Genomic DNA, 27465 nt, shown 5'->3' with positions numbered 1-27465 from the left:
CCTTTATGGACTGACTACTGCTTTTTCAGCATCACAAAAGACCTTTCTGTTGTTTTCCTTTCTACATGAAGAAAGCAGGCTGGGAGAGAAAGAGAGAGGGAGGGGGAAGGGAGGGAGATGGATGGACATAGTGATTAGAGTGAGAGAGGGAGAAGGATAGACAGAGACAGGGGAGAAGAGAGAAACGGATATGGATAGACAGAGAGAGAGGCAAGCATGAAGACACAGAAGCAGACTGAATGAGCAAGAGAGAGAAAGAAAAAAGAAAGGAGAGAGAGGAAGAGAAAGACAGTAAACAAGACAGACAGAGAAAGATAGAATGCTACCTCTGTAAGGAACCCCCCTCCTCCTCTCTCCTGTCTACTCCAGGTAAGGTTTAGGTAAAGGCTTGTTGGTAATGACACGCCTGCTGCCTGCAGCAGCCTTCTCAGTCTCCAGCCATGAATCACACTGCCACTGATGACTCCTAAATTACTCACTCTATTAGCTAGGAGACTGACTCTGTCTCTCTCTCTCTCTCTGTCTCTCTCTCTCTCTGTCTCTCTATCTCTGTGTCTCTCTCTCTCTCTGTGTCTCTCTCTCTCTCTATGTTTGACTCCCCCTTTCACTGTCAGCATGCTACCTGCTGACACAACACTTCTGGACCTGTTTTCATAAAGTATCTCAGAGTAGGAGTGCTGATCTAGGATCAGTGTTGCCTTTCCTACTCTGAGACATCTTATGAATACAGGCCCTGTGTCACGACTTCCACCGAAGTCAGTCCCTCTCCTTGTTCGTGCGGCATTCGGCGGTCGGCATCGCCGGCCTTCTAGCCATCGCCGATCCACCTTTCATTTTCCATTTGTTTTGTCTTGTCTTCCCACACACCTGGTTCCAATTCCATAATTACATGTTGTGTATTTAACCCTCTGTTCCCCACATGTCCTTGTCCAGAATTGTTTATTGTAAGTGTATGTGCATGTTATGTCTGGCACACCAAGGGGTTCTGTCCCATTGTATCTATTGTTTTTGTTCACTGTGATTTTTATTATGAAACTGCACCGTTGTAACACAGTCTTTGCTCTCCTGCGCCTGACTTCTCTGCCTCCAGTAGGCACTCCTCACACCCTGGTCATGGAGAAATGGAAATGGTTCTTCCTGTGAGATAGTGTATCAGCCCACTGAGCACAGGCGTCAGTTCAATGTCTAGTTTTAATTTACATTGGGTTGAGTTGTCAACTAACGTGAATTCAATGTAAAATCAACCCCCTAAAAAATCACCTCATTGGATTTAGATCAAAAGTTAGGTGGAAAAAATACAACATTTCCTTACGTTGATTACTTTTTTGAAATCCAACCAGATTTCCACATTGATTCAACATCCTTACATTAATTTTTTGGGTTGAAATGAAGTGGAAACAATGTTGATTCAACCAGTTTTTCCCCAGTGAGAGTATTTTGTCTTAACGGGCATGTGGCTGTGGGTGAATCTGGTTCATCGGAGTAGGAATGCTGATCTAGAATCAGGTCCCCCATGTCCATATAATCTTATTAAAAGGCAAAGACTGATCCTAGATCAGAACTCTGAGAAGCTTTGAGAATACAGGCCCTGAACTGTTGCCAACTGTAGGTAAACAGGCAGAGCAGAGCTGTAGGTTCAGGTTGTTGTTGCACAACCTTTCCCTGTAGAGTGAAGTGCAGCCAGGAATACAGGCTACAGATACTCCACCTCTCCACCTCAGGCCTCATGTCAGGAGTCAGGTTCCCCTTTCTGTCAGTCCTTCAGTATAGACAGATAAGAACAGGCCAGACCAAGAGGCTGGGGAAGATGAGAGGAGAGGGGGAGAGGAGACTGGCTCCAGGGGGGACAGGGGGCGAGACTTCAGCAGGTCATCTCAGCTGTCACCCTGTCTGAAGAGACCATCGCCTTGCTGACTGCTCTTCACTGACTCCCTGACATACACACACAAGCGCATACACGCCAAAACACATACACGTGCATGTTCACACACACACACACACACACACACACGCACGCACACACACACGCACGCACGCACACACACACACACACACACACACACACACACACACACACACACACACACACACACACACACACACACACACACACACACACACACACACACACACACACACACACACACACAATCACCCTCCCGTCCACCATGGACCTCCTACACTGCAGACTCTCAACACTGCAGACTCTCATCACTGCAGACTCTCATCACTGCAGACTCTCATCACTGCAGACTCTCATCACTGCAGACTCTCATCACTGCAGACTCTCATCACACTGCAGACTCTCATCACTGCAGACTCTCATCACTGCAGACTCTCATCACTGCAGACTCTCATCACTGCAGACTCTCATCACTGCAGACTCTCATCACTGCAGACTCTCATCACTGCAGACTCTCATCACTGCAGACTCTCATCACTGCAGACTCTCATCACTGCAGACTCTCATCAGACTCTCATCACTGCAGACTCTCCTCTCATCACTGCAGACTCTCCTCTCATCACTGCAGACTCTCATCACTGCAGACTCTCATCACTGCAGACTCTCATCACTGCAGACTCTCAACACTGCAGACTCTCATCACTGCAGACTCTCATCACTGCAGACTCTCCTCTCATCACTGCAGACTCTCCTCTCATCACTGCAGACTCTCCTCTCATCACTGCAGACTCTCATCACTGCAGACTCTCATCACTGCAGACTCTCATCACTGCAGACTCTCATCACTGCAGACTCTCATCACTGCACAGACCCATATAAAACACACGCCAAGACCAGATAAGCCCTGAAGGTCTCCTTCTAAATGACACTGACACATCCTTCCCTTCTCCCAAAGTTGAAGAGAGTGAGAACTCCTATCTGTCAACAAGATATAAGAGTTCAAGAAGTGGCTAGGGGTTAAGGGTTTAGGATGCAATGGTTGCAACATATGCCATGGGACAAACAGACATAGATAACTGACAGTTCTCTCTCTCTCTCTCTCTCTCCATCTCTCTATCTCTCTCCATCTCTCTCTCACCCCCCCTCTACTTTCTGACAAGCAGGACCCAGTCCCTTGTACAGTCCCTCTCCCCTGTAACTAGCTTTACTGTCCTGCCGTTCACAACAAAAGCTCTGAAAATACACCTCTGGCTGGCGTCTAAGGTCTTTCAATGGCCTGCCTGGCAGCCTACTGGCCCATCAGACAGTCTGTTGGCCTCCAGGCAGATGTATGTACTGGTAGTAATAATCAGGCACTCCGTTGGCCTCCAGGCAGATGTATGTACTGGTAGTAATAATCAGGCACTCTGTTGGCCTCCAGGCAGATGTATGTACTGGTAGTAATAATCAGGCACTCTGTTGGCCTCCAGGCAGATGTATGTACTGGTAGTAATAATCAGGCAGTCTGTTGGCCTCCAGGCAGATGTATGTACTGGTAGTAATAATCAGGCACTCTGTTGGCCTCCAGGCAGATGTATGTACTGGTAGTAATAATCAGGCAGTCTGTTGGCCTCCAGGCAGATGTATGTACTGGTAGTAATAATCAGGCAGTCTGTTGGCCTCCAGGCAGATGTATGTACTGGTAGTAATAATCAGGCAGTCTGTTGGCCTCCAGGCAGATGTATGTACTGGTAGTAATAATCAGGCACTCTGTTGGCCTCCAGGCAGATGTATGTACTGGTAGTAATAATCAGGCAGTCTGTTGGCCTCCAGGCAGATGTATGTACTGGTAGTAATAATCAGGCAGTCTGTTGGCCTCCAGACAGATGTATGTACTGGTAGTAATAATCAGGCAGTCTGTTGGCCTCCAGGCAGATGTATGTACTGGTAGTAATAATCAGGCAGTCTGTTGGCCTCCAGACAGATGTATGTACTGGTAGTAATAATCAGGCAGTCTGTTGGCCTCCAGACAGATGTATGTACTGGTAGTAATAATCAGGCAGTCTGTTGGCCTCCAGGCAGATGTATGTACTGGTAGTAATAATCAGGCAGTCTGTTGGCCTCCAGACAGATGTATGTACTGGTAGTAATAATCAGGCAGGTAACAGAACACATTCCACTGTTTGAAGGGAGGCATTTCAATTCAATTATAAACACATCCTCTCATGCTAAGGCTAGCTGCTAGAACCAGCCCGACTGAGACCTATTTCAGACTCCAGTCAGTCCAACCGATATGATGACGAGCTGAATTGTGGAGGAAAAGTCCTTTCATAATGTAGGCCTGCTATATTCCACATGTGCTGTGTTTGTGTGTTGTGATAATCTAATGAAATGTTATTGCTATGTTGATCTGATAGGAGACACAAGACAAGTTTAACCATTGGAGATTCAATAAAGTTGACTGAATTTGCCAATAGGAAATGTGGATAAAACAGACAGACAACATCAGTAATAACATATATGTAACTCTGTCTAATGATAAAATGACCAATGACATAGGCCTGTATCTGTACCCCAACATAGGTGTGAGTGATGTAATGAACCCTGTATATAAGTCAAACCAAAGAAAAGCCCATTGGCTATTTAATTAGTGAATAGGAGCAAATGTTTCTTGGAGCAACAGTACCAACATGAATCATATGGTTAATAGTAATCATAGTTGGCATATGAGCTAGACCTTCCATTACCAACACAGGTGTTTAAAAAGCCAATTATATAATTATCCATTTCCATCCACAAGACAGACTTGGGGAAAGCCCAGATTTGATATATGGCGGGTGGCCTGTGTAAATAGAGGCTCATGTGAACTCAAACAGTTTGTGCCAGCGCACCCTTGTAACCGAATATCCCCTTCAAAAGAGCCAGAGACAGACAGCTAGATTGCTCTCGACAAGAGACAACCACCTCCAAGGAACATGACTGCGGCAGGAAAGCTGTGCTCGCTGCACCCTGTGCGCCGCATGCGCCTATCCGTTTACAGCCACAGCACCCTGAGTGCCATAAAGCCAGCATATTGTGGGTGACAACTGCTAAATAGAGTCCGGGAAAATAAATACCGCGGTGAAAGTCCACCTTCTATGTCACATGTGTACACTACAGAGTCAGACGCGTCTTATCTCGCGCTGGTGTTTTCGTTATCAGTTCCCAAGTAGGATGCACCACTTTCTGTTCCAGAAAACCTGGCCTTCCCTCCTCTCTGGCCTCGAGTACAAATCCGGGAACATTTCCTCCACGAGACCCTGCCTTAACACGCTCCCGTGTCGTTGTTGTTTGTTTGTTTGTCTGTTTTCAATGAGCTAATTAAAAAGACCCAAATGACTACATATAATCCCCGACAAATGTCTCCGGGGCGAGCAGCGGGGCACATAGCCTTTTACGCGCTAGGCGCCGAGAGCAGCTTGACCAGTCAGTCCATTCATTTCATAGCAACAGTTGTTGAAGAAGCATGCTGACTGGCTGCTGAGATCCGAAGGTAAGATTGATACGGAGAGCACCACAGGCTCCGGCAACTCCCACTCAGTGAAACAAGAGAATAACTAAAACATGCATTTGCTGCTCCTGAACACACTATCCCATCGGGTATGCCCAAATAATGTCTGCTGCGTCTGGGCGACCTTCATACATTCGGTATCATCGTTCTTTCCCCTAGTCAATTTTATGACACCGTTCTAAGTGACTTATAAATACAAGTAAACACCTTTCTGGTATCGCCCAGTGCGACCGATTGGGGTTCGAGCAAAGTTCAGTGGAATGGAATCACAGTTCGTGTGCGTGAAAGTATCAAGAGACAGAATTTACCTAAGGGGGCGTCTATCTCGGAGTCCAATAGCCGCTGGAGGTCGCTGATGCTGTGGATTTCGCTGTGGGACAGTCTCTCTATCAACTCCTGCGGGACTTCCTACACACACACAAAATCAAGACAAAACGATTACAATGAAGATTAAAGACACACGTGGACTGTAAAATAACGCATACATTTGCGTCATTATCTATTATTGTCTTATTAATGCAGGTTAATGGAGAGGAAAAATGACGCAGAGGTGTGTCCATTACAGCATGCATGTTCGGCTCTCTTGAGTCTTGTTCACAGGCGGTCCGCTACACTTGCACTTGTGACTTGTTGCGGATACTAGGTTTCTCTCTCAAGCTGGAAGTAGTGTTCGGCCTCACAGCGACAGAGCCTAGGCTATTTATATATCCCAAGTGCGGTTCCCATGAAAGCGTTTGGCTGGCTCAAGCATAACGTTGTCACAGTTGGTTCACGCATAAACAGATTTGGAAACGACCGCCAAAAATAAGTCAAATATGTTTCTTGGTGCAGTTACAATGCTTGTTTCTGAAAGCGTTCTATATGCAATGCATTCATATGGCAAGTGGGGTGGTGCTGATATTGCAAAACATTTGTGTCGCCTTAGGGCTACACGTTTGCTTCTTGTTTGTTCGTTTTTTAGCAGATTAAATAAACACACAAAAAAATCTAATAGGCTTTTCTGACTTAATATGCACAAAGTCAGCACAAAATGGTTGAGAAAGAACATTTTAAATATAAATACAAGTAGACCTAATATGTTTGCAAAATCAAAATAACGTGTATCCAAAATAGCCTAGGCCTATGCACTTTGTGACAAGTACCTTATTACTCAATTGTTAAGTCTATAAATAGTTGTGTCCCACAACTTGTAAAACAACATGCAACAATGTCGACTGCTGACAAGCAAAGCCCCTTCTCCAGAACAAATGCGCGCTAAGGACAGCACCAGGACCCCGAAGTCCCTAGACTACCCTCTACCCATTCGCCCCCACGCTCAACCCCGCAAAACGACCCCCCGCGCCAGCAAGAGTGTGACAGCGAGAGAGAGAGGCATGCACTGTGCCTGACTGTAGCCTGCCACCATGGCTAGTCTTATTCAAACCTGTAGAAAGTGGTTGCGAAAAGCCCTTATGTCTATCATACCTCAGCAACAGCATTCAGCAGGTACGATGTACAGAGCAGGAAGTAGCAAAGTACAGGTCTCATTTCCCTTTAATTCCGATTTCCCCCAAAACAAGAAAACGTCTCCTGCTGTAGGAGCCGCAAAGTCGCTCCTGCCCGCGGATGATCAAGAACCATCCCTTGGGGAGAGGAACATGTGAGTAGTCCCGTTCAGTCGCCCGCGGTACAACTCCTAAACACTTGTTTGTGGAACTGTGCGGATATCTGAAGTGCTTTGAAGTAGGGTAGTTGACTGCAATGTAATTCACATTCGTGCGCGTCCGCCACTCCGAGCCCTCTCTCCGTGACAGAAGTAGAGCAGACAAAAGGACATGGCTGGCTCCTTAGACGAGTTGAGCAGTAAGGCAATCCCAACAGAAGACCTTGGCAATCATTGCACTTGTTATCGACCCCCCAAGAACGAATAACTTGTTAAGTCTTCTTCAGAGGTTGGAAAACATGTGTAACAGTTTCCCTTGTTCTCAAATATTTCGAGTACTATACCCCAAAATTATTATTTATACAATGAACATGAAAAACCATGACATTTAAATATGTCAACAACAAAAAGTGCGTCTTTTTTAAATGGTACAATCCCAGGTTTAAGTCCCGTAATGAAAACCAAAAATAGAGAGGCGGAAATAGCTCTGTAAAAAGTTGTCCGTGTGTTCTATCCAGTGAGTGCTTAGCTTGCAGTGGGGATTAGAGAGCTCGACAGGTCCGTCTCTGTGTTGGACTCTGGAGTGAATAAAGTTTCGAGCGCACCGGAGCCGCTGAATATAGTGAGCTCGAGCTGTGGGAGTTGGGTGAACCGCGTGCCCGATGCGCCTCCCCTCGCGCCCCGGTGGTACTCTCCCATCAATTCACTAGGCCAGGGAGCTGGTTGGTTGGCGGATGATTTAAGAATATATCCTCCTCTACCTCCTACCCCCACCCATGACGTCACCTACAAAAAACACACGAATAAGCTATTGATTTAGCTACATATTAACAAACTACATCTAAAATAAAGAATTGAACATAATAAAATATATATATTTAATGATGATGAAGATGATAAAGCCCATGCATTTGACTATCACTCATCTTCCTTATGATACACAGAGAGTAACCAACTGTTACAACACCTCTTCAAATCAAATCAAATCAATTTTTATTTATATAGCCCTCCCTACATCAGCTGATTGCACAAGTTCTCCCACTTAAAAAGATGAGAGAGGCCTGTAATTTTCATCATAGGTACACTTCAACTATGACAGACAAAATTAGAGAAAAAAAATCCAGAAAATCACATTGTATGATTTTTTATGAATTTATTTGCAAATTATGGTGGAAAATAAGTATTTGGTCAATAACAAAAGTTTATCTCAATACTTTGTTATATACCCTTTGTTGGCAATGACAGAGGTCAAACGTTTTCTGTAAGTCTTCACAAGGTTTTCACACACTGTTGCTGATATTTTGGCCCATTCCTCCATGCAGATCTCTAGAGCAGTGATGTTTTGGGGCTGTTGCTGGGCAACACGGACTTTCAACTCCCTCCAAAGATTTTCTATGGGTTTGAGATCTGGAGACTGGCTAGGCCACTCCAGGACCTTGAAATGCTTCTTACGAAGCCACTCCTTCGTTGCCCGGGCAGTGTGTTTGGGATTATTGTCATGCTGAAAGACCCAGCCACGTTTGATCTTCAATGCCCTTGCTGATGGAAAGAAGTTTTCACTCAAAATCTCACGATACATGGCCCCATTCATTCTTTCCATTGCACGGATCAGTCGTCCTGGTCCCTTTGCAGAAAAACAGCCCCAAAGCATGATGCTTCCACCCCCATGCTTCACAGTAGGTATGGTGTTCTTTGGATGCAACTCAGCATTCTTTGTCCTCCAAACACGACGAGTTGAGTTTTTACCAAAAAGTTATATTTTGGTTTCATCTGACCATCCAAATGCTCTCTAGCAAACTTCAGACGGGCCTGGACATGTACTGGCTTAAGCAGGGGGACACGTCTGGCACTGCAGGATTTGAGTCCCTGGCGGCATAGTGTGTTACTGATGGTAGGCTTTGTTACTTTGGTCCCAGCTCTCTGCAGGTCATTCACTAGGTCCCCCCGTGTGGTTCTGGGATTTTTGCTCACCGTTCTTGTGATCATTTTGACCCCATGGGGTGAGATCTTGCATGGAGCCCCAGATCGAGGGAGATTATCAGTGGTCTTGTATGTCTTCCATTTCCTAATAATTGCTCCCACAGTTGATTTCTTCAAACCAAGCTGCTTACCTATTGCAGATTCAGTCTTCCCAGCCTGGTGCAGGTCTACAATTTTGTTTCTGGTGTCCTTTGACAGCTCTTTGGTCTTGGCCCATAGTGGAGTTTGGAGTGTGACTGTTTGAGGTTGTGGACAGGTGTCTTTTATACTGATAACAAGTTCAAACAGGTGCCATTAATACAGGTAACGAGTGGAGGACAGAGGAGCCTCTTAAAGAAGAAGTTACAGGTCTGTGAGAACCAGAAATCTTGCTTGTTTGTAGGTGACCAAATACTCATTTTCCACCATAATTTGCAAATAAATTCATAAAAAATCCTACAATGTGATTTTCTGGATTTTGTTTTCTCATTTTGTCTGTCATCGTTGAAGTGTACCTATGATGAAAATAACAGGCCTCTCTCATCTTTTTAAGTGGGAGAACTTGTGCAATTGGTGGCTGACTAAATACTTTTTTGCCCCACTGTATATATATTTCCACACTATGAGGGTGGAATAATACTGTGAAATTGTGAAAATTATGATAATGTCCTTTTAGTGTAAGAGCTGTATGAAATTTTACCGTTTTGGTGGGATGGAGTTTTGGCCTGCCTTGTGACATCACCAGGTGATAAATGAGTTATTAGACCAATAAGAAAGAGAGTTCCAAACCTTTTTGCCAATAACAGATCATTTTCAGTTTCCCCCTCCCCATTCAGACCACTCCCAGACAGTCCTAGCTAAATTCTTGCTTGAGAAAATGGAGGGGGGCATTTTTATTGAAAACAATCACAATAAGGTACTTCATTGTTACTCATAAATAATTTGATATTGAGATAAAGATGGCTGCATTGGACTTTTAAACAAGAGGAGGAACACACAACCCACTGTCTGGTTAACAAGAGGAGGAACCCACAACCCACTGTCTGGTTAACAAGAGGAGGAACCCACAACCCACTGTCTGGTTAACAAGAGGAGGAACCCATAACCCACTGTCTGGTTAACAAGAGGAGGAACCCACAACCCACTGTCTGGTTAACAAGAGGAGGAACCCACAACCCACTGTCTGGTTAACAAGAGGAGGAACCCATAACCCACTGTCTGGTTAACAAGAGGAGGAACCCACAACCCACTGTCTGGTTAACAAGAGGAGGAACCCACAACCCACTGTCTGGTTAACAAGAGGAGGAACCCATAACCCACTGTCTGGTTAACAAGAGGAGGAACCCAAACCCACTGTCTGGTTAACAAGAGGAGGAACCCACAACCCACTGTCTGGTTAACAAGAGGAGGAACCCACAACCCACCGTCTGGTTAACAAGAGGAGGAACCCACAACCCACTGTCTGGTTAACAAGAGGAGGAACCCACAACCCACTGTCTGGTTAACAAGAGGAGGAACCCACAACCCACTGTCTGGTTAACCCACCCACTGTCTGGTTAACAAGAGGAGGAACCCACAACCCACTGTCTGGTTAACAAGAGGAGGAACCCACAACCCACTGTCTGGTTAACAAGAGGAGGAACCCATAACCCACTGTCTGGTTAACAAGAGGAGGAACCCACAACCCACTGTCTGGTTAACAAGAGGAGGAACCCACAACCCACTGTCTGGTTAACAAGAGGAGGAACCCACAACCCACTGTCTGGTTAACAAGAGGAGGAACCCATAACCCACTGTCTGGTTAACAAGAGGAGGAACCCACAACCCACTGTCTGGTTAACAAGAGGAGGAACCCACAACCCACTGTCTGGTTAACAAGAGGAGGAACCCACAACCCACTGTCTGGTTAACAAGAGGAGGAACCCACAACCCACTGTCTGGTTAACAAGAGGAGGAACCCACAACCCACTGTCTGGTTAACAAGAGGAGGAACCCACAACCCACTGTCTGGTTAACAAGAGACTGACTGGTCTAAACTTGCTTAGAGGAAGTCACCATTCAACTCTAGAGTAGAGGGGTTTATTTGGGAGGTCCTGGTTGGAAAAGCCCTTGGGGGCATGGTTAAAGTCCAGGACATCCAGGACTGGACACACCACCACTGGCCACAGGTGTGGCCTCGGCCTCAATGCTTATATCAGAGAACAACTTCCCTATAGCCTGAAATACAAAGTGAATATCACTCAGTTTCCCTATGGTTTCACTTCACAAGTTAAATAAACAGGGTGGCCCTTATGATCACAACTTCTTCCCAGCCTGAAATACAAATCAAATATCTCTCTTGTTTCACATCACTGACTCAAGTGAAATAGTGGCCCCCAATTTCACGATAGATTGCATCGCAGCAAAAGGTATCAGAGCAACTTTCCGAGCCTGGAATATAAACCTAATATTGCAACCTAATATTTCACCTGAATAAGGGAAGTGAAAACAGAGAGATATGGAGAAAAAGTTAAACAGAGGGAAACAAATAGAAATTGAGAAAAAGGGTCAATATTCAGTTTGGATTCCAGAGTACAACCTTCCTGCATACATACTATTTGACCTGTAGTCATTAAACTCTAGGTTACTACAGTAACATAGTTATTTCTCTGCCATGTGCAGCACTTTCCCCCATAATACTTGTCATGGCAGTGGTTGTTCATGCCCCCATAGCTTTCTATTGCATAAGTCAGGCCCAGAGAGATGAGAGATGATGGGTCCTGGTATATGACTAATGACTGATGAGCAGGTTCCTTATATAGCCCCCATGAGGTCGCCAACATCATACACAGTCATCTCTATTACATCACAGGTCAGAGGTGGGGAGTAGAGGTGGGGAGAGGAGGTGGAGATTGGAGGTGAGGAGTAGAGGTGGGGAGAGGAGGTGGAGATTGGAGGTGGGGAGTAGAGGTGGGGAGTAGAGGTGTGGAGTGGAGGATGGGAGTAGAGGTGGGGAGTAGAGGTGGGGAGTAGAGGTGGGGAGTAGAGGTGTGGGAGTAGAGGTGGGGAGTGGAGGTGGGGAGTGGAGGTAGAGGTGGGGGAGGTGGGGAGTAGAGGTGGGGAGTAGGGTGGGGGAGTGGGGAGAGGTGGGGAGGGAGGTGGGGAGTGGAGGTGGGGATTAGAGGTGGGGAGTAGAGGTGGGGAGTGGAGGTGGAGAGTTGGGAGGGAGGTGGGGAGGGTGGGGAGTGGAGGTGGGAGGGAGGTAGGGAGAGGTGGGGGGAGTAGAGGTGGGGAGTGGGGAGTGGAGGGGGGAGTGGAGGTGGAGGTGGAGGTGGGGAGGGAGGTAGGGATTAGAGGTGGGGAGTAGAGGTGGGGAGTAGAGGTGGGGAGTGGAGGTGGAGATTGGAGGGAAACTGAGAGGTTGTAAGAGAAGATAGAGGAGGAAGAGAGGGGGATCATCACAGACTAGATGAGGGGAGTAGAACAATAATAAGGTGGAATGGTGAGATGAGGATAGGAACGGAAAGGAGATGAGAAGAGTAGAACAATAATAAGGTGGAATGGTGAGATGAGGATAGGAACGGAAAGGAGATGAGAGGAGTAGAACAATAATAAGGTGGAATGGTGAGATGAGGATAGGAACGGAAAGGAGATGAGAAGAGTAGAACAATAATAAGGTGGAATGGTGAGATGAGGATAGGAACGGAAAGGAGATGAGAAGAGTAGAACAATAATAAGGTGGAATGGTGAGATGAGGATAGGAACGGAAAGGAGATGAGAAGAGTGAACAATAATAAGGTGGAATGGTGAGATGAGGATAGGAACGGAAAGGAGATGAGAAGAGTAGAACAATAATAAGGTGGAATGGTGAGATGAGGATAGGAACGGAAAGGAGATGAGAAGAGTAGAACAATAATAAGGTGGAATGGTGAGATGAGGATAGGAACGGAAAGGAGATGAGAAGAGTAGAACAATAATAAGGTGGAATGGTGAGATGAGGATAGGAACGGAAAGGAGATGAGAAGAGTAGAACAATAATAAGGTGGAATGGTGAGATGAGGATAGGAACGGAAAAGAGATGAGAAGAGTAGAACAATAATAAGGTGGAATGGTGAGATGAGGATAGGAACGGAAAGGAGATGAGAAGAGTAGAACAATAATAAGGTGGAATGGTGAGATGAGGATAGGAACGGAAAGGAGATGAGAAGAGTAGAACAATAATAAGGTGGAATGGTGAGATGAGGATAGGAACGGAAAGGAGATGAGAGGAGTAGAACAATAATAAGGTGGAATGGTGAGATGAGGATAGGAACGGAAAGGAGATGAGAGGAGTAGAAAGAAGTCTGTGGGGGGGAGCTGGCAGTTCTCTCCATTTAGCCCCCTCTCTCATTCTCTCTCTCTCATTCTCTCTCTCTCATTCTCTCCTTCAGTCTCCCCCTCCACGGGCTATTAAACAACATGTTTACTGGCAACTGAGGTCTGTGTACCTAACAACATCAACCCCAATAAATAGTTTTATGGAAGCTGGCTGCACAGTAAACCTGTGGCCATAAAGACGTGGCGGAGGAGAAGACATGTTCTCTGAGTAAGGAGATGACTCCTGTTTCTCCCCGGGCCACACATAGCACAGCTCCCAACTGGGAGGAGGGAAGAGGGAGTGGGAAAAGGAAAGAATTCCTGCTCCGGAAAGTAGTGGATGTGGTGGATAAGAGTCTGTCTGACCTGGGAGAAGAGCAGAGAATTATAAATACTACAGAACATCCACCACTTGACTTGAATGGAAATGTCCGTTCTGTCAGTCCGTCCGACCGACCTGTGGATGCGGAGGAGAGCAGACAAATAGAATGACAAGTCAGTGTTGCTGAGTCAGTGATGGATGGACCTCTTGGCCGTGGTCTATTTATCAGTAGGCGTTGTAACAAACACACTATCTTGACCAGAAGACTATCTTCCTCTCAGCTCAGTTCATCTAATACTCTCAACCACCTGGAACTGAACCCACGATTCTCATACTATAGACGTGTCAGAGAAGACACAACCGATAGAGGACAGGAATGCTATATGTACATACCCAGCGTAATCCCCACAGTCATCACCACACACTAGTTGGATAAATACCACTAAGTTCAACCATCCATGTCTGTGTAGTAGATCATTTTCTGTTGTCCGCAGTTCTTTACCGTAGAAATGTCAGGCATTATACAGTGTAGCAACACAGACATTGTGCTTATTAAACAAAGAAGAATGCTGGCATTCCTTGTCAAACCAAATCAAACTTTCTTTGTCACATGCGCTGAATACAACAGGTGTAGACTTTAGAGTGAAATGCTTACTTACAAGCCCTTAACCAACAATGAAGTTCAAGAAGAGTTAAGAAAATATTGACCAAGTACTGTAGACTAAAGTAAAAAGTAATAATAAAAAGTAACACAATAAGAATAAGAATAACGAGGCTTTATACAGGGGGCACTGGTACCGAGTCAGTGTGCAGGGGTACAGGATAGTTGAGGTAATCTGTACATGTAGGTGGGGGTGAAGTGACTATGCATAGATAATAAACAGCAGTGTACAAAAGGGAGGGAGGGAGGGGAGGGGGTCAATGTAAATTGTCTGGTGGCGATTTTATTAATTGTTCAGCAGTCTTATGGCTTGGGGGTAGAAGCTGTTGAGGAGCCTTTTGTTCCTAGACTTGGCGCTCTGGTACCGCTTGCCGTGCGGTAGCAGAGAAAACAGACTATAACTTGGGTGACTTGAGTCTGACAATTTTATGGGCTTTCCTCTGACACCACCTATTATATAGGTCCTGGATGGCAGGAAGCTTGGCCCCAGTGATGTACTGGACCGTTCGCACAACCCTCTGTAACACCTAACTCAGATGCCGAGCAGTTGCCATACCAGGCAGTGATGCAACCGGTCAGGATGCTCTCAATGGTGCAGCTGTAGAACCTTTTGAGGATCTGGGGACCCATGCCAAATCTGTTCAGTCTCCTGAGGGGGAAAAGGTTTTGTCGTGCCCTCTTCACGACTGTCTTGGTATGTTTGGACCATGATAGTTCGTTGGTGATGTGGACACCAAGGAATTTGAAACTCTCGACCCGCTCCACTACAGCCCCATCGATGTTAATGAGGGCCTGTTCGGCCTGCCTTTTCCTGTAGTCCACGATCAGCTCCTTTGTCTTGCTCACATTGAGGAAGAGGTTGTTGTCCTGGCACCACACTGCCAGTTCTCTGACCTCCTCCCTATAGGCTGCCTCGTCGTTGATCAGGCCTACCACTGTTGTGTCATCAGCAAAATTAATGATGGTGTTGGAGTCGTGTTTGGCCACGCAGTCGTGGGTGAACAGGGAATACAGGAGGGGCCAAGGTACACACCACCTGAGGGGCCCCAGTGTTAAGGATCAGCCGGGCAGACGTGTTGTTGCCTACTCTTACCACCTAGGTGTGGCCCGTCAGGAAGTCCAGGATCCAGCTGCAGAGGGAGGTGTTTAGTCCCAGAGTCCTTAGCTTAGTGATGAGCTTTGTGGGCACTATAGTGTTGGACATTGAGATGTAATCAATGAACAGCATTCTCACATAGGTGTTCCTTTTGTCCAGGTGAGAAAGGGCAGTGTGGAGTGCGATTGAGATTATGTCATCTGTGGATCTGTTTGGGCGGTATACGAATTGGAGTGGGTCTAGGGTTTCCGGGAGGATGTTGTTGATGTGAGCCATGACCAGCCTTTCAAAGCACTTCATGGTGACCGACGTGAGTGCCACAGGGTGGTAATCATTTAGGCAGGTTACCTTCGTTTCCTTTTGCACAGGGACTATGGTGGTCTGCTTGAAACATGTAGGTATTACAGACTCGGTCAGGGAGAGGTTGAAAATGTCAGTGAAGACACTTGACAGTTGGTCCACGCATGCTTTGAGTACACGTCCTGGTAATCCGTCTGGCCCAGCGGCTTCGTGAATGTTGACTTGTTTAAAGATTTTGTTCACATCGGCTACCGAGAGCGTTATCACACAGTCATCCAGTACAGCTGGTGCTCTCGTGCATGCTTCAGTGTCGCTTGCCTTGAAGCGAGTATAAAAGACATTTAGCTCGTCCGGTAGGCTCTCGTCACTGGTCAGCTCGTGTCTAGGTTTCCCTTTGTAGTCCGTAATAGTTTTCAAGCCCTGCCACATCCGATGAGTGTCAGAGCCGGTGTAGTAGGATTCAATCTTAATCCTGTATTGATGCTTTGCTTGTTTGATGGTTCATCTGAGGGCATAGCGGGATTTCTTATAAGCGTCCGGATTAGTCTCCTGCTCCTTGAAAGTAGCAGCTCTAGCCTTTAGCTCGATGCGGATGTTTCCTGTAATCCATGGCTTCTGGTTGGGATATGTATGTACATGTCAATGTGGGGGCGATGTCGTCGATGCACTTTTTAATGAAGCCGATGACTGAGGTGGTGTCCTCCTCAATGCCATTGGATGAATCCCAGAACATATTCCAGTCTGTGCTAGCCAAAACAGTCTTATAGTGTAGCATCCACATCATCTGACCACTTCCATATTGAGCGAATCACTGGTACTTCCTGCTTTAGTTTTTGCTTGTAAGCAGGAATCAGGAGGATAGGATTATGGTCAGATTTGCCAAATGGAGGGTGGGGGAGAGCTTTGTATGCATCTCTGTGTGTGGAGTAAAAGTGGTCTGGGATATGTTTTTATCTGGTTGCACATGTGACATGCTGGTAAAAATGTGGTAAAACTGATTTAAGTTTGCCTGCAATAAAGAACATGGCCACTAGGAGTGCCGCTTCTGGGTGAGTATTTTCTTCTTTGCTTATGGCCTTATAGAGTTGGTTGACAGCGGTCTTAGTGCCAGCTTCACTCTGTGGTAGTAAATAGATGGCTACGAATAATATAGATGAGAACTCTCTTGGTAGATAGTGTGGTCTACAGCTTATCATAAGGTACTCTACCTCAGGCGAGCAATACCTCGAGACTTCTTTAATATTAGACATTGTGCACCAGCTGTTATTGACAAGTAGACACACACCCCCACCCCTCATCTTACCAGAGGTAGCATCATACGGAGCTGGGGCATGTTCATTAGGCACCAAACGGAACATAACGTACTGAAACAGGTATAGAGACTACCTCGAGTTGTCCCAATAAGAAATGTTTGTTTTTGTTTTCCGTTGTAAAATGTTGGTGTCTCCCTGCCTACCATTATCTCACTGTGTGAGTCATGAGCTACACCAGAGGATCACAGTGGTTGGATATACAGTACTCTATCTCCTCCTTCCATCTCTCTGGGCTAAACCACCCAGGACCAAAGCTCCAACCACCACATCAGTCTGTGTCTATGATGATAAAGCAGATACCATTAGTGGTTATTGTTTTGACACATGAAGACGGCTTTGTGCATCATTTACTGTTAAACACACCAGTGTATAATGCTATAGTCCTATTGGACACCATAGGACCACACCTTTGGGATTACTCACTGCTAAGGAGATGATTCAGCAGAGTTTCCCTGAGCAAAGGCACATTCCAGACAGGTGTTATACTGTATAAGGAATGGACTTAGAGACTAGGTGAATATACCTGGCTTATTATCATTATGCACTTAGCACTTCTTAATCTCTCAGCACACACACACACCATCCCCCTCTCTCCCTTTCTCACTTTGTCCCTCCACCCCTCCCTCAATCACTCTTTTTGCATGAATTAGTTCACTCACCTGTCTGGTCTGTACTGAATAGGAGCGATGGAACATTAGAGAGGGACAGGAGGTTGGAGTGGTTTACTGTGCCACACACACACACACACACGCGCACGCACGCACGCGCACACACACGCACGCACGCACACACACGCACGCACACACGCACGCACGCACACACACACACACACGCACGCACGCAGGCACACACGCACACACACACACACACACAAGCACACACGCACGCACACACACTTCCTCTCCCCACAAACACCTGTTATTTTGTTGAGCAGAACCCCCAGTCCCACCTTGCCAGGGTTAGGGTGAGGTTGGTGGTTTGTGGTCAAGGTACGGGTACGGATACAGGTTCACCGAAATGCCACACTGCTGCTAAATATTTCACATGTACTTTCATTATTAAGTCCAGCTAAGTGATGATGGTGTCTTGGATGTGTAAAGCTCCAGCCCTGTCAGCCTACGGTCATCTCTTGTCATACCTCCACCACAACCTTTCCACAGGCTGCCCTCTGATGCAAGAGATCGGCAAGGGCTAGAAATAAGGACGTCTGTGTGTACAAAATGAAATAACAGTGAAAGAATGGAGAGAAATGTGGAAGGAATGAAGGAATGTGTGTATGCTTGGCCTTTGTCCTTTGTGTCCGGTTCCTGTGTGTGTGTGTGTGTGTGTGTGTGCGCGCTTGGCCTCAGTCCGTTGTGTCCAGTTCCAGTGTGTGTGTGTGTGTGTGTGTGTGTGTGCGCTTGTCCTCAGTCCGTTGTGTCCAGTTCCAGTGTGGGTTTCAGTCATGTGTTCCAGTGCTCTTGGTTGACCCCTGCTGCTGGGGCAGAGGAGGGAGCGCTGACCACAGTGTCTGACCACTACACTGGGTGGGAACTGGGAAGCAGCAGACACCAACCTCAGCTGACCAGAACTGAGCAGTGGGAATCACACACACACGTGCACTCGCAAGCATGCGCAACCCAACACGCATATGCACACACACACACACACACACACACACACACACACACACACACACACACACACACACACGTGCACTCGTCGCAAGCATGTGCAACCCAACACACACACACACACACACACACACACACACACACACACACACACACACACACACACACACACACACACACACACACACACACACACACACAGACATGCAGCCATTCAGCCTAGGACAAGCCTTAACATGCAGTTAAGTCAGTTCCCCCTGTTCCCCCCTTGGTGGGTCTCACACCCTAAAACACTACCTCTTTATTCACTAGCTGGCTAAAAAAACACACAGTCACACGAAACAGGGGACTTCCAGCATAGAAGCAAGAGAGAAACAGAGGGGCTTGAGACATAGCAGTGTAATGGCTGGTGCTCTGTTGTCTATCAAGCCCTGACCTTTTCAACATGTGTGTAGCTGTGTAGAGACTGCTGGGAACCGGATCAGAGGAAGACAGAGGTCTCGGGTCTCCCCTCTACACCGTGGTGGTCTGACCCCCCTAACCATGGGAACTCCCCCACTGGGAGAGTCCACATGCTGAGTGGCGGGGGTGTGGGGATTGGGGGAATATGGAGATGTCTGCAAACCCACAAATCACACAGAGGAGGCTGGTGAGGGGAGGATGGCTCATAATAATGAATGGAACAGAGTGAATGGAATGGTATCAAACACATGGAAACCAGATGTTTAATGTGTTTGAGACAATTCAATTCATTACGTTCCAGCCATTACTATAAACCCGTCCTCCCCAATTAAAGTACCACCAGCCAACACTGGAATCACACTATGGTTGTTGGTTATGCGCAGCAAGGAGGGATTAGGGAGGGAGCAGGTTGGAGAGAAACTTTAGTTTTCATTGACCGTTGCAAAACGTTGTGCCCTTATGAACAAGAGAAGACTGGATTTTTTTATTTAAAAAATGTAACCTTTATTTAACTAGGCTGGTCAGTTAGGAACAAAATCTTATTTACAATGACGGCCTACAACGGCCAAACCCGGACGACGCTGAGCCAATTGTGCGCCACCCTATGGGACTCCCAATCACGGCCGGTTGTGATACAGCCTGGAATCGAACCAGGTTGTCTGTAGTGACGCCTCAAGCACTGAGGCGCAGTGCCTTAGACCGCTGCTTTACCCGGGAGCGCAATGATTCTTGAGCGTTCGTTCTGTGTCGCTGGTCCCAGTGGATCCAACCCAACTTAAGATCCATTTGTAACAAACTGTTTGGAATGAGATGTGGAGTTATGTGGTTAGGGAGGAGGGTGGGAGGCAACAATGATGTGGACTGGGGTTAATCAGTGGCAGATTTCGGGGTTGAGGGTGAGAGGGACCCAGCTAATAATTCCTGGATACCTCTACAGGAGGGGAACAGCTGTCCTCAGAAATGTATTAGAAATGTATTAGGTCCCTATAAGCCTATAATGACTCCTCCAATTGGCATGCCAGGTGGGGCTTTCACTTCATTCTCTTCTTGTTCTCCTCCTTCCAATCCTTCTGGTCCCTAGTTCCAGGCTACAGTCCTAATGGTGTTGGTGTGCTGGGGAGGATTAAGGCAGGATTTCCCCATGCCTCACTGGAGATCTGCTAGGCAGGCAGGGACTGACAGGACTGCACCACAGAGAGTGGAGAACAGGAGATGGGAGGAGAGGAGAAGAGGGGGATTAGAGGAAAAGACGGGAAGGAGAGGTGGGGGGAGGGAGCAGGGGTGAGGAGACGAGAGGAGGGAGAAGGAGAGGAGGGGGAAGGAAAGGAGAGGAGGGGGAGCAGGGGATGTGGAGGATAAGGTTAAAGGGGAGAGAGGAGAGGAGGGGGGGAGGAGAGGACGAGGAGAGGAGGAGAAGAGGAGGAGGAGGAAATGGTGAGGAGGAGGAGGGGTGGATGGTGAGGAGGAGGAGAGGAGGAGAAGAGGAGCAGATGGTGAGGAGGAGTAGAGGAGGAGAAGAGGAGGAGGAGATGGTGAGGAGGAGGAGAAGAGGAGGGGGTGGTGTGGAGGAGTAGAGGAGGAGAAGAGGAGGAGAGGATGGTGAGGAGGAGTAGAGGAGGAGGAGGGGATGGTGAGGAGGAGGAGGAGGGGGGGATGGTGAGGAGGAGGGGAGGAGGAGAAGAGGAGGAGGGGATGGTGAGGAGGAGGAGATGGTGAGGAGGAGGGGAGGAGGAGGGGATGGTGAGGAGGATTGGAGGAAGAGAAGAGGAGGAGGAGAGGATGGGTTATAAAACTGTATGTAATCAGTTTACTCCCCAACCCTGCTATACCACACCTGACGAAACCATGGAAGCACTTTACCTCCGAGTGAGAACCACCCTACACAGTTTACGGGCCATAACATGACAGTGTGTTTTCGCACGCATCGTGGTAGCGATTAACTGTGTTTAATGTGATTCCCCCCTGCGGCCATTAGCCTTCACTGCTCTGGAAGTTGTAAGGCTACGGCTGCTTTTAAAAAATAATTAGACTAGCTTTGGATTATTTTATTGTTGTTTATTATTGGAGCCGTAAAGAGGTGGGGAACGGAGAAGTTGAGATGGGGGGTATGCGTGCCTGAGAGAGGTGAGGTAGACCCCCTCTACCTTTTTATTTACCCCTCCACTGGCAAGCTTCTCATCTGGAATTTAGTGCAAATGGTGCTGGCAGGAGGTGGGAGTCCCATATAGGTAATGATGATGAGGTAGGGGGACTGGGGGAAGAGTGGACTCTGTGTGTGTACTATGTTATATGGAAAACACCACCTATCCCCCACACACAAACACACCAGTAGGAATAATGTCATGGTCCTTCTCTTCTCTCTCCTTCCCCTCTCCCAAATCTCCCTTCCCTCTCTCCTTCTCTCCTCTCCATCGTTCTTCCTCTCTCCCACAGATCTCAAAGTGTCAAAACCTCAAGAAATCAAAACAAACTGATTAACAACAGGAAGTGAAGAGAGTTGCTCCATTATGGGCTTAGAAAGAAGAATGCTGCTCTCTGGTTACAGCTCTCACTCAAATCCACACATTCCACCAGGGTTTAAAGGGGGAGCCGGGACTAGCTGCCGAAGGGGCATTGATCAGGATATCAGGTGGGATCCTGGGGCTCCCAGGGGGAAAGAAGGGGGTAGGGGATGTCTGGGGTGGGCTGACAATCAGGGAACCAACTGACAGTCCACTGTCATGTGACGTAGGACACCTGCACTTATCTAGGACTATCCCATAGAGAGTTCATGGCTGTCAGTTCAATAGGCAAGGGATTTCTAGACCCAATGAGTGACCATGTAGATATAGTATATGCCATTTAGCCAACACTTTTAACAAAAGCGATTTATGCGTGCATACATTGTTGCGTACGGGTGGTTCTGGGAATCGAACTTACTATCCTTTCCCTGTAAGCTCCATGCCCTACCAACTGAGATACGTATATCCTAGTTGGTATAGTATAGCCTAGTTGGTATAGTATAGCCTAGTTGGTATAGTATAGCCTAGTTGGTATAGTATAGCCTTGAGCTAGTAGAACATCTAGGGACTATATCCACTAAAGTGTTCCTGACCAGATGGCTTTTCAGGACTGCTTAAACATGGCTAGACAGACTGGTTTGGATCATCATGACCCGGACATCTGAAAATAAATCCATGAATAAGTAGGGATGTCAGTTCTAAAAAAAAAACTAATTTAAAAGCCGATTTAGAGAGCTGCACTGAAAGAATGTTGTTGACTCTATCTTTAACTACTCTCTATGGATCGGTAGCTCACTACAGCCGTGAGACTGTCCTCTGTAGTCACACCATCTCAGACCTTTGTGTCCACTACTGTAACAATGATACGGAGTCGAGAAGGAGGTGCAGGTGAAACATTTAATGAAACGAAAAATATGAAACAAGACAGTGTAACAGAAGCGAGATCGCATGAACACAGGATCAATACCAACTGAGGAATGAACAAAAGGAAGGGACCTATAAGGGGAAGTAATGAGGTCCAAGTGTGAATCATGATGAGTCCCAGGACCAGTGGTTAGTATTCCGGTAATGTCGCACGCCGGAGGGGAGGAGCAGATGTGAAAGTAACCTCCCCTCTGATGCACGGACCCTGGGAAATCACGGATGATGTTGGGATCCAGAATGTCCCAACACCGCTCCTAAGGGCCGTACCCCTTCCAGTCTACCAGATACTGGAGCCGACCCCCCCACGACGCCGGGTGTCCAGCAGAGATCTGACAGCATACGCCGGACTGCCCTCGATGTCCAGGGGGAGGTGGTGGGGTGTCGTGGGGGACTGCATCAGCTAGGGGACCAGGAACCACCGGCCTGAGAAGGGAGACATGAAAACAAGGGTGAGATATGGTAGTGACTGGGCAGTTGTGACTGGGCAGTTGTAACCTTTTCATCACCTCGTTGACCTGCCAGAGAACCTTGAACGGACCCACAAATCGGGGGCTCTGTTTCTTGCAGGGCAGGCAGAGTGGGAAGTTCCTGGTAGTTCCTGGTCCTGTTTGGCCCTGTCCGGGGGTGTCCTCGGATGGGGCCACAGTGTCTCCTGACCCCTCCTGTCTCAGCCTCCAGTATTTATGCTGCAGTAGTTTATGTGTCGGGGGGCTGGGGTCAGTTTGTTATATCTGGAGTACTTCTCCTGTCCTATTCGGTGTCCTGTGTGAATCTAAGTGTGCGTTCTCTAATTCTCTCCTTCTCTCTTTCTTTCTCTCTCTCGGAGGACCTGAGCCCTAGGACCATGCCCCAGGACTACCTGACATGATGACTCCTTGCTGTCCCCAGTCCACCTGGCCATGCTGCTGTTCCAGTTTCAACTGACCTGAGCCCTAGGACCATGCCCCAGGACTACCTGACATGATGACTCCTTGCTGTCCCCAGTCCACCTGGCCATGCTGCTGCTCCAGTTTCAACTTCTACCTGACTGTGCTGCTGCTCCAGTTTCAACTGTTCTGCCTTATTATTATTCGACCATGCTGGTCATTTATGACCATTTGAACATCTTGGCCATGTTCTGTTATAATCTCCACCCGGCACAGCCAGAAGAGGACTGGCCACCCCACATAGCCTGGTTCCTCTCTAGGTTTCTTCCTAGGTTTTGGCCTTTCTAGGGAGTTTTTCCTAGCCACCGTGCTTCTACACCTGCATTGCTTGCTGTTTGGGGTTTTAGGCTGGGTTTCTGTACAGCACTTTGAGATATCAGCTGATGTACGAAGGGCTATATAAATAAATTTGATTTGATTTGATTTGGTAGAGAGCCAGACGCAATCCCCAGGATAGAACACAGGGGTCTCACTGTGATGGCAGTCTGCCTGTTCTTTTTGACGATGGAGTCTCACGTGAGTGTCGCTCCACACTTGTTCTGCGCGCCGGAACCACTCAACTGCAGGAGCCTCGGTCTGGCCCGGAGTCCACGGAGCCAGGGCCATCTGAAAACCCAGAACACACTGGGAGTCAACCCAGTGGAGTGATGCAGAGAATTCTAGGCATACTTAGCCCATGGAAGGAATCGTGCCCACTCACCCTGCCGGTCCAGACAGTGACTCCTCAGGAACCTCCTGGTTCATCCTCTCCACCTGCCCATTGGACTGAGGCTGGTACCCGGAAGTGAGGCTGACCGTGACCCCGAGCTTCTCCATGAAGGCCGTCAAACTGATTTGAATTGGAGGCAACGGTCAGAGACAATGTCCTCCGGAAGGCCATAATGCTGGAAGACCTGCTGGACGAGTGCCTCAGCGATCTGGAGAGCAGTGGGGAGACCAGGAAGAGGAACTAAATGACATGACTTAGAAAATCTATCCACTACCTCAAAGAATGGTGGTGAAACCTGTCAGAGGAGGGGAGATTGGTTACAAAGTCAATGGATAGATGAGACCAAGGTCACTGAGGCATGGGAAATGGTAGGAGCTTCCCTGCTGGAGCATTCCGGAGATACTTTTTTTAGGCACATACGGAACAGGAGTTGACATATCGACTGACATCCTGCACCATGGTGGGCCACCAGTACTTCTCAGCGATGGAGTGAGAAATACCTGGATGTCCTGAGACAGCTGTGTGTGCCCAGGTCAGCAGCCGATCCCTTATCCCTGTGGGAACGTAGATGCGTACGGGAGGACAGTTCAGGGGTGCGGGCTCCCTCTCCAGAGCCTGGCGGATCTCCACATCTCCGTCCCAGACCACAGGAGCTACGACTCGGGAGGATGGGATTTTTGGCTCACTCAGGACAGGACCCTCTCCCGAATCGTAGAGGCGGGACAATGCATCGACCTTTGTGTTCTTTGAGCAATAGGTTAGCGTGAAGTTAAACCTTGTGAAGAAAAGCGGCCACCTTGCTTGGCGCGGATTCAGCCTCCTCGCTTTTCCTAATGTACTCCAGCTTCCTGTGGTCGATGAGGATGATGAATGGTTCCTTGGCGCCTTCTAGCCAGTGTCTATACTCCTCTAATGCCAACTTCACCACCAGGAGGTCCCGATCACCGACGTCATGGCTCCGCTCTGGAGGGGACAGTTTCTTAGAATAAAACGCACATGGGTACAACTTCTGTGGGTTCCCCTGTCGTTGAGACAAAACTGCCCCCACGCCTACCTCGGAAGCGTCCACCTCACCCACAAAGGACATTGTGGGATCTGGATGTTTCAGCACTGGGGCAGAGGTGAAACGACCCTTGAGAAGACGGAACGCCTCGTTGGCTGATGGACCCCACACCAACCTACGGGGGCCTCCCTTAAGGAGAGATGTGGGAGGAGCGGCAACAGAGCTAAAATTCCTGATGAAACGACGGTAGAAGTTGGCAAACCCCAAAAACCGTTGTTGGGACTGGCCATGACTGCATCTACCTTCTTGTCGTCCATCTTCACTCCCTGCGGGCTGATTTGGTAACCCAAGAAGGAGACCACCCTCTGATGGAATAGACAATTTGACACTTTGTCGAACAGGTGATGGGCCAGGAAGCGTTCCAGGACTGCTCCAATGTGTGTGATGTGATCCTCCAGATAAACTGAGTAGATCAAGATGTCAATATATACGATCACCTGGCGTCCGAGCATGTCCCTGAACACCTTGTTAACGAATTTCTGGAACACTGACGGAGCATTGGCTAAGCCAAAGGGCATGACCAAGTACTCGTAGTGAGCAGACATTGTGCTGAACGACATCTTCCACTCATCCCCCTCCCGGTTGAGGATGAGATTGTAGGCACTCCGCAGGTCCAGTTTGGTGAAGAACCGGGCCCCACGGAGCTGCTCGATGGCACCAACGGTAAGGGGTACCAATACTTCATTGGTAATTTCATGGAGTCCTCTGTAATCAATGCAAGGGCGTAATCCTCCATGCTTCTTGGCCACGAAGATGAAACCAGCTGAACACAGGAGAAGTGGACGTGCGGATGAACCCCTGTTGGAGCTCAGCCACAGACAGAGGGTAGATGCATCTGTGCGGAGGTGTTGCATCAGCAAGCAGGTCGATGGAACAGTCCCAGGGATGATGAGGAGGGAGACAGGTGTCCGGGTCTTGGAGAATACCTCTCTCAGATCCTGTTATACCTACGGGATGTTGGGCTGAAGGGCAAACAAAGGACTCACAACCGACATGGAACCACATGGAACAGGGAAGCGGGTCCTCCGGCATTCAGGTGACCAGTCTGTGATTCTCATCCTCGACCATGAAATAAATGGTGGGTTTATGGCATTGAAGCCAAGGGAGGCCGAGGATGTTCTTGTGAAGTGGTGCACTGGTGATGAAGGGGATATTCTCCTGATGATTGGACTGATCGAAAATACATTTAAACAGAGCCATGAACCCCTCATAGGAATTTAGCTCCTCCTCTCTCCCAAACGGCCTTAGCCCATTGCAATGCCCACCCTGTCAGCAGAGAAATAACCGTGACAACCTTAGACCTCTCGGTGGTGGGGCTCCCCTCTGGTGTGTAAAATAAAGGGAGCACTGAAGTAGGAAGCCACTGCATTTGGATTGGGTACCATCATATTTCTCTGGGAGGGATAACGGGCATCGCTGACCTGAGCGGGTTGCTGAATGATCTGTTGGGCTGGCTCACTGGGAAGGCTGGTTCTAGAGTATCTTCCGCTAGTAGGATGCAGCGCCTCCCGGGGATGTTTGAGACGCTGCAAACGGTAAAGAACCTCTTCCATGGCCGTCCCCAGTTGTGCCAGCTAGTCATGTGCTGATGCAGAAGTTAACCCTGTTCTGAGAGATATCTGATTTACACTTTCAGGACTTCTCTATTGGTTTTATTGTCACAGGCTATCAAGCACAGATATAGTATTTTAAATGACTTCAAATAGTATTTGAACCCAGGTCTGCTTCATTTCTCTACCATCTCCTAAAGAGGAGATTTTTGACCATTGTCTGAGCACTGTTATGATCTATGGTTAAACTGTCAATCCTCTCTCTGTCCCTGAGAGAGTAGGAACTCCAGGGTCACAATGAAAGACTGATTGAGACAATCCCTTGGCTGTCTCCCCTGGGGACTGGAGTGGATTGGGGGGGGGGGTATGTGTGTGTCCCTGTATACATGCACATTGCACTGTATGTGGGCAGGAATGTGCAGAGTCATGTGAATCCAGCATGGTGCATTGGGAACATCTCACAATTCAGAATGATGACCTCATTTTCCTGCCTCAAAGAAGAGGTCTTGTCTCTCCCCCTCTCTCACTCTCTCTCCCCATCTCTCCCTCCATGGTTTCTAGATTACTTGTGGGACAGTTTATAAAGACATTTCTCTGACAGAAGTCAACCAAGGCACAGAGGGGGGTAGTTGGGTTCAATTTGGTTCTGCATGCACG

The 27465-nt window shown here is 47.8% G+C and overlaps 1 protein-coding gene and 1 long non-coding RNA gene across 5 annotated transcripts in view; both read right to left on the bottom strand.

Annotated features, from left to right (window-relative positions):
* Positions 1 to 7733, bottom strand: part of LOC112236162 (platelet-derived growth factor subunit A-like) — a 40528-nt gene extending 32795 nt beyond the window's left edge. Inside the window, exons 1-2 of one of the 4 annotated variants that reach the window (XR_006082876.1) lie at positions 6897 to 7733; positions 5741 to 5840 (exon numbers count right to left, since the gene is read on the bottom strand). Coding sequence is in view for 1 of the 4 variants with exons in the window: in XM_042318310.1 (XP_042174244.1) it covers positions 5741 to 5840; positions 6897 to 6959 (163 nt within the window). In the remaining 3 variants the exon portion in view is untranslated. The remainder of the gene's footprint in view (positions 1 to 5740; positions 5841 to 6896) is intronic. The other 3 variants (XR_006082874.1, XR_006082875.1, XM_042318310.1) reach the window with 3 other exon arrangements.
* A 14781-nt stretch (positions 7734 to 22514) lies between these two features.
* Positions 22515 to 23201, bottom strand: LOC112236163. The gene is made up of 2 exons (XR_002951183.2): positions 23067 to 23201; positions 22515 to 22983 (listed from the first exon to the last, which is right to left on the bottom strand). It is a non-coding gene; the product is annotated as an uncharacterized LOC112236163 (long non-coding RNA).
* Positions 23202 to 27465: the final 4264 nt, after the last annotated feature.

Source organism: Oncorhynchus tshawytscha, unplaced genomic scaffold (assembly GCF_018296145.1).
Source record: "Oncorhynchus tshawytscha isolate Ot180627B unplaced genomic scaffold, Otsh_v2.0 Un_scaffold_2590_pilon_pilon, whole genome shotgun sequence".
Taxonomy (NCBI): domain Eukaryota; kingdom Metazoa; phylum Chordata; class Actinopteri; order Salmoniformes; family Salmonidae; genus Oncorhynchus; species Oncorhynchus tshawytscha.
This window is presented reverse-complemented; position numbering and strand designations above follow the sequence as displayed.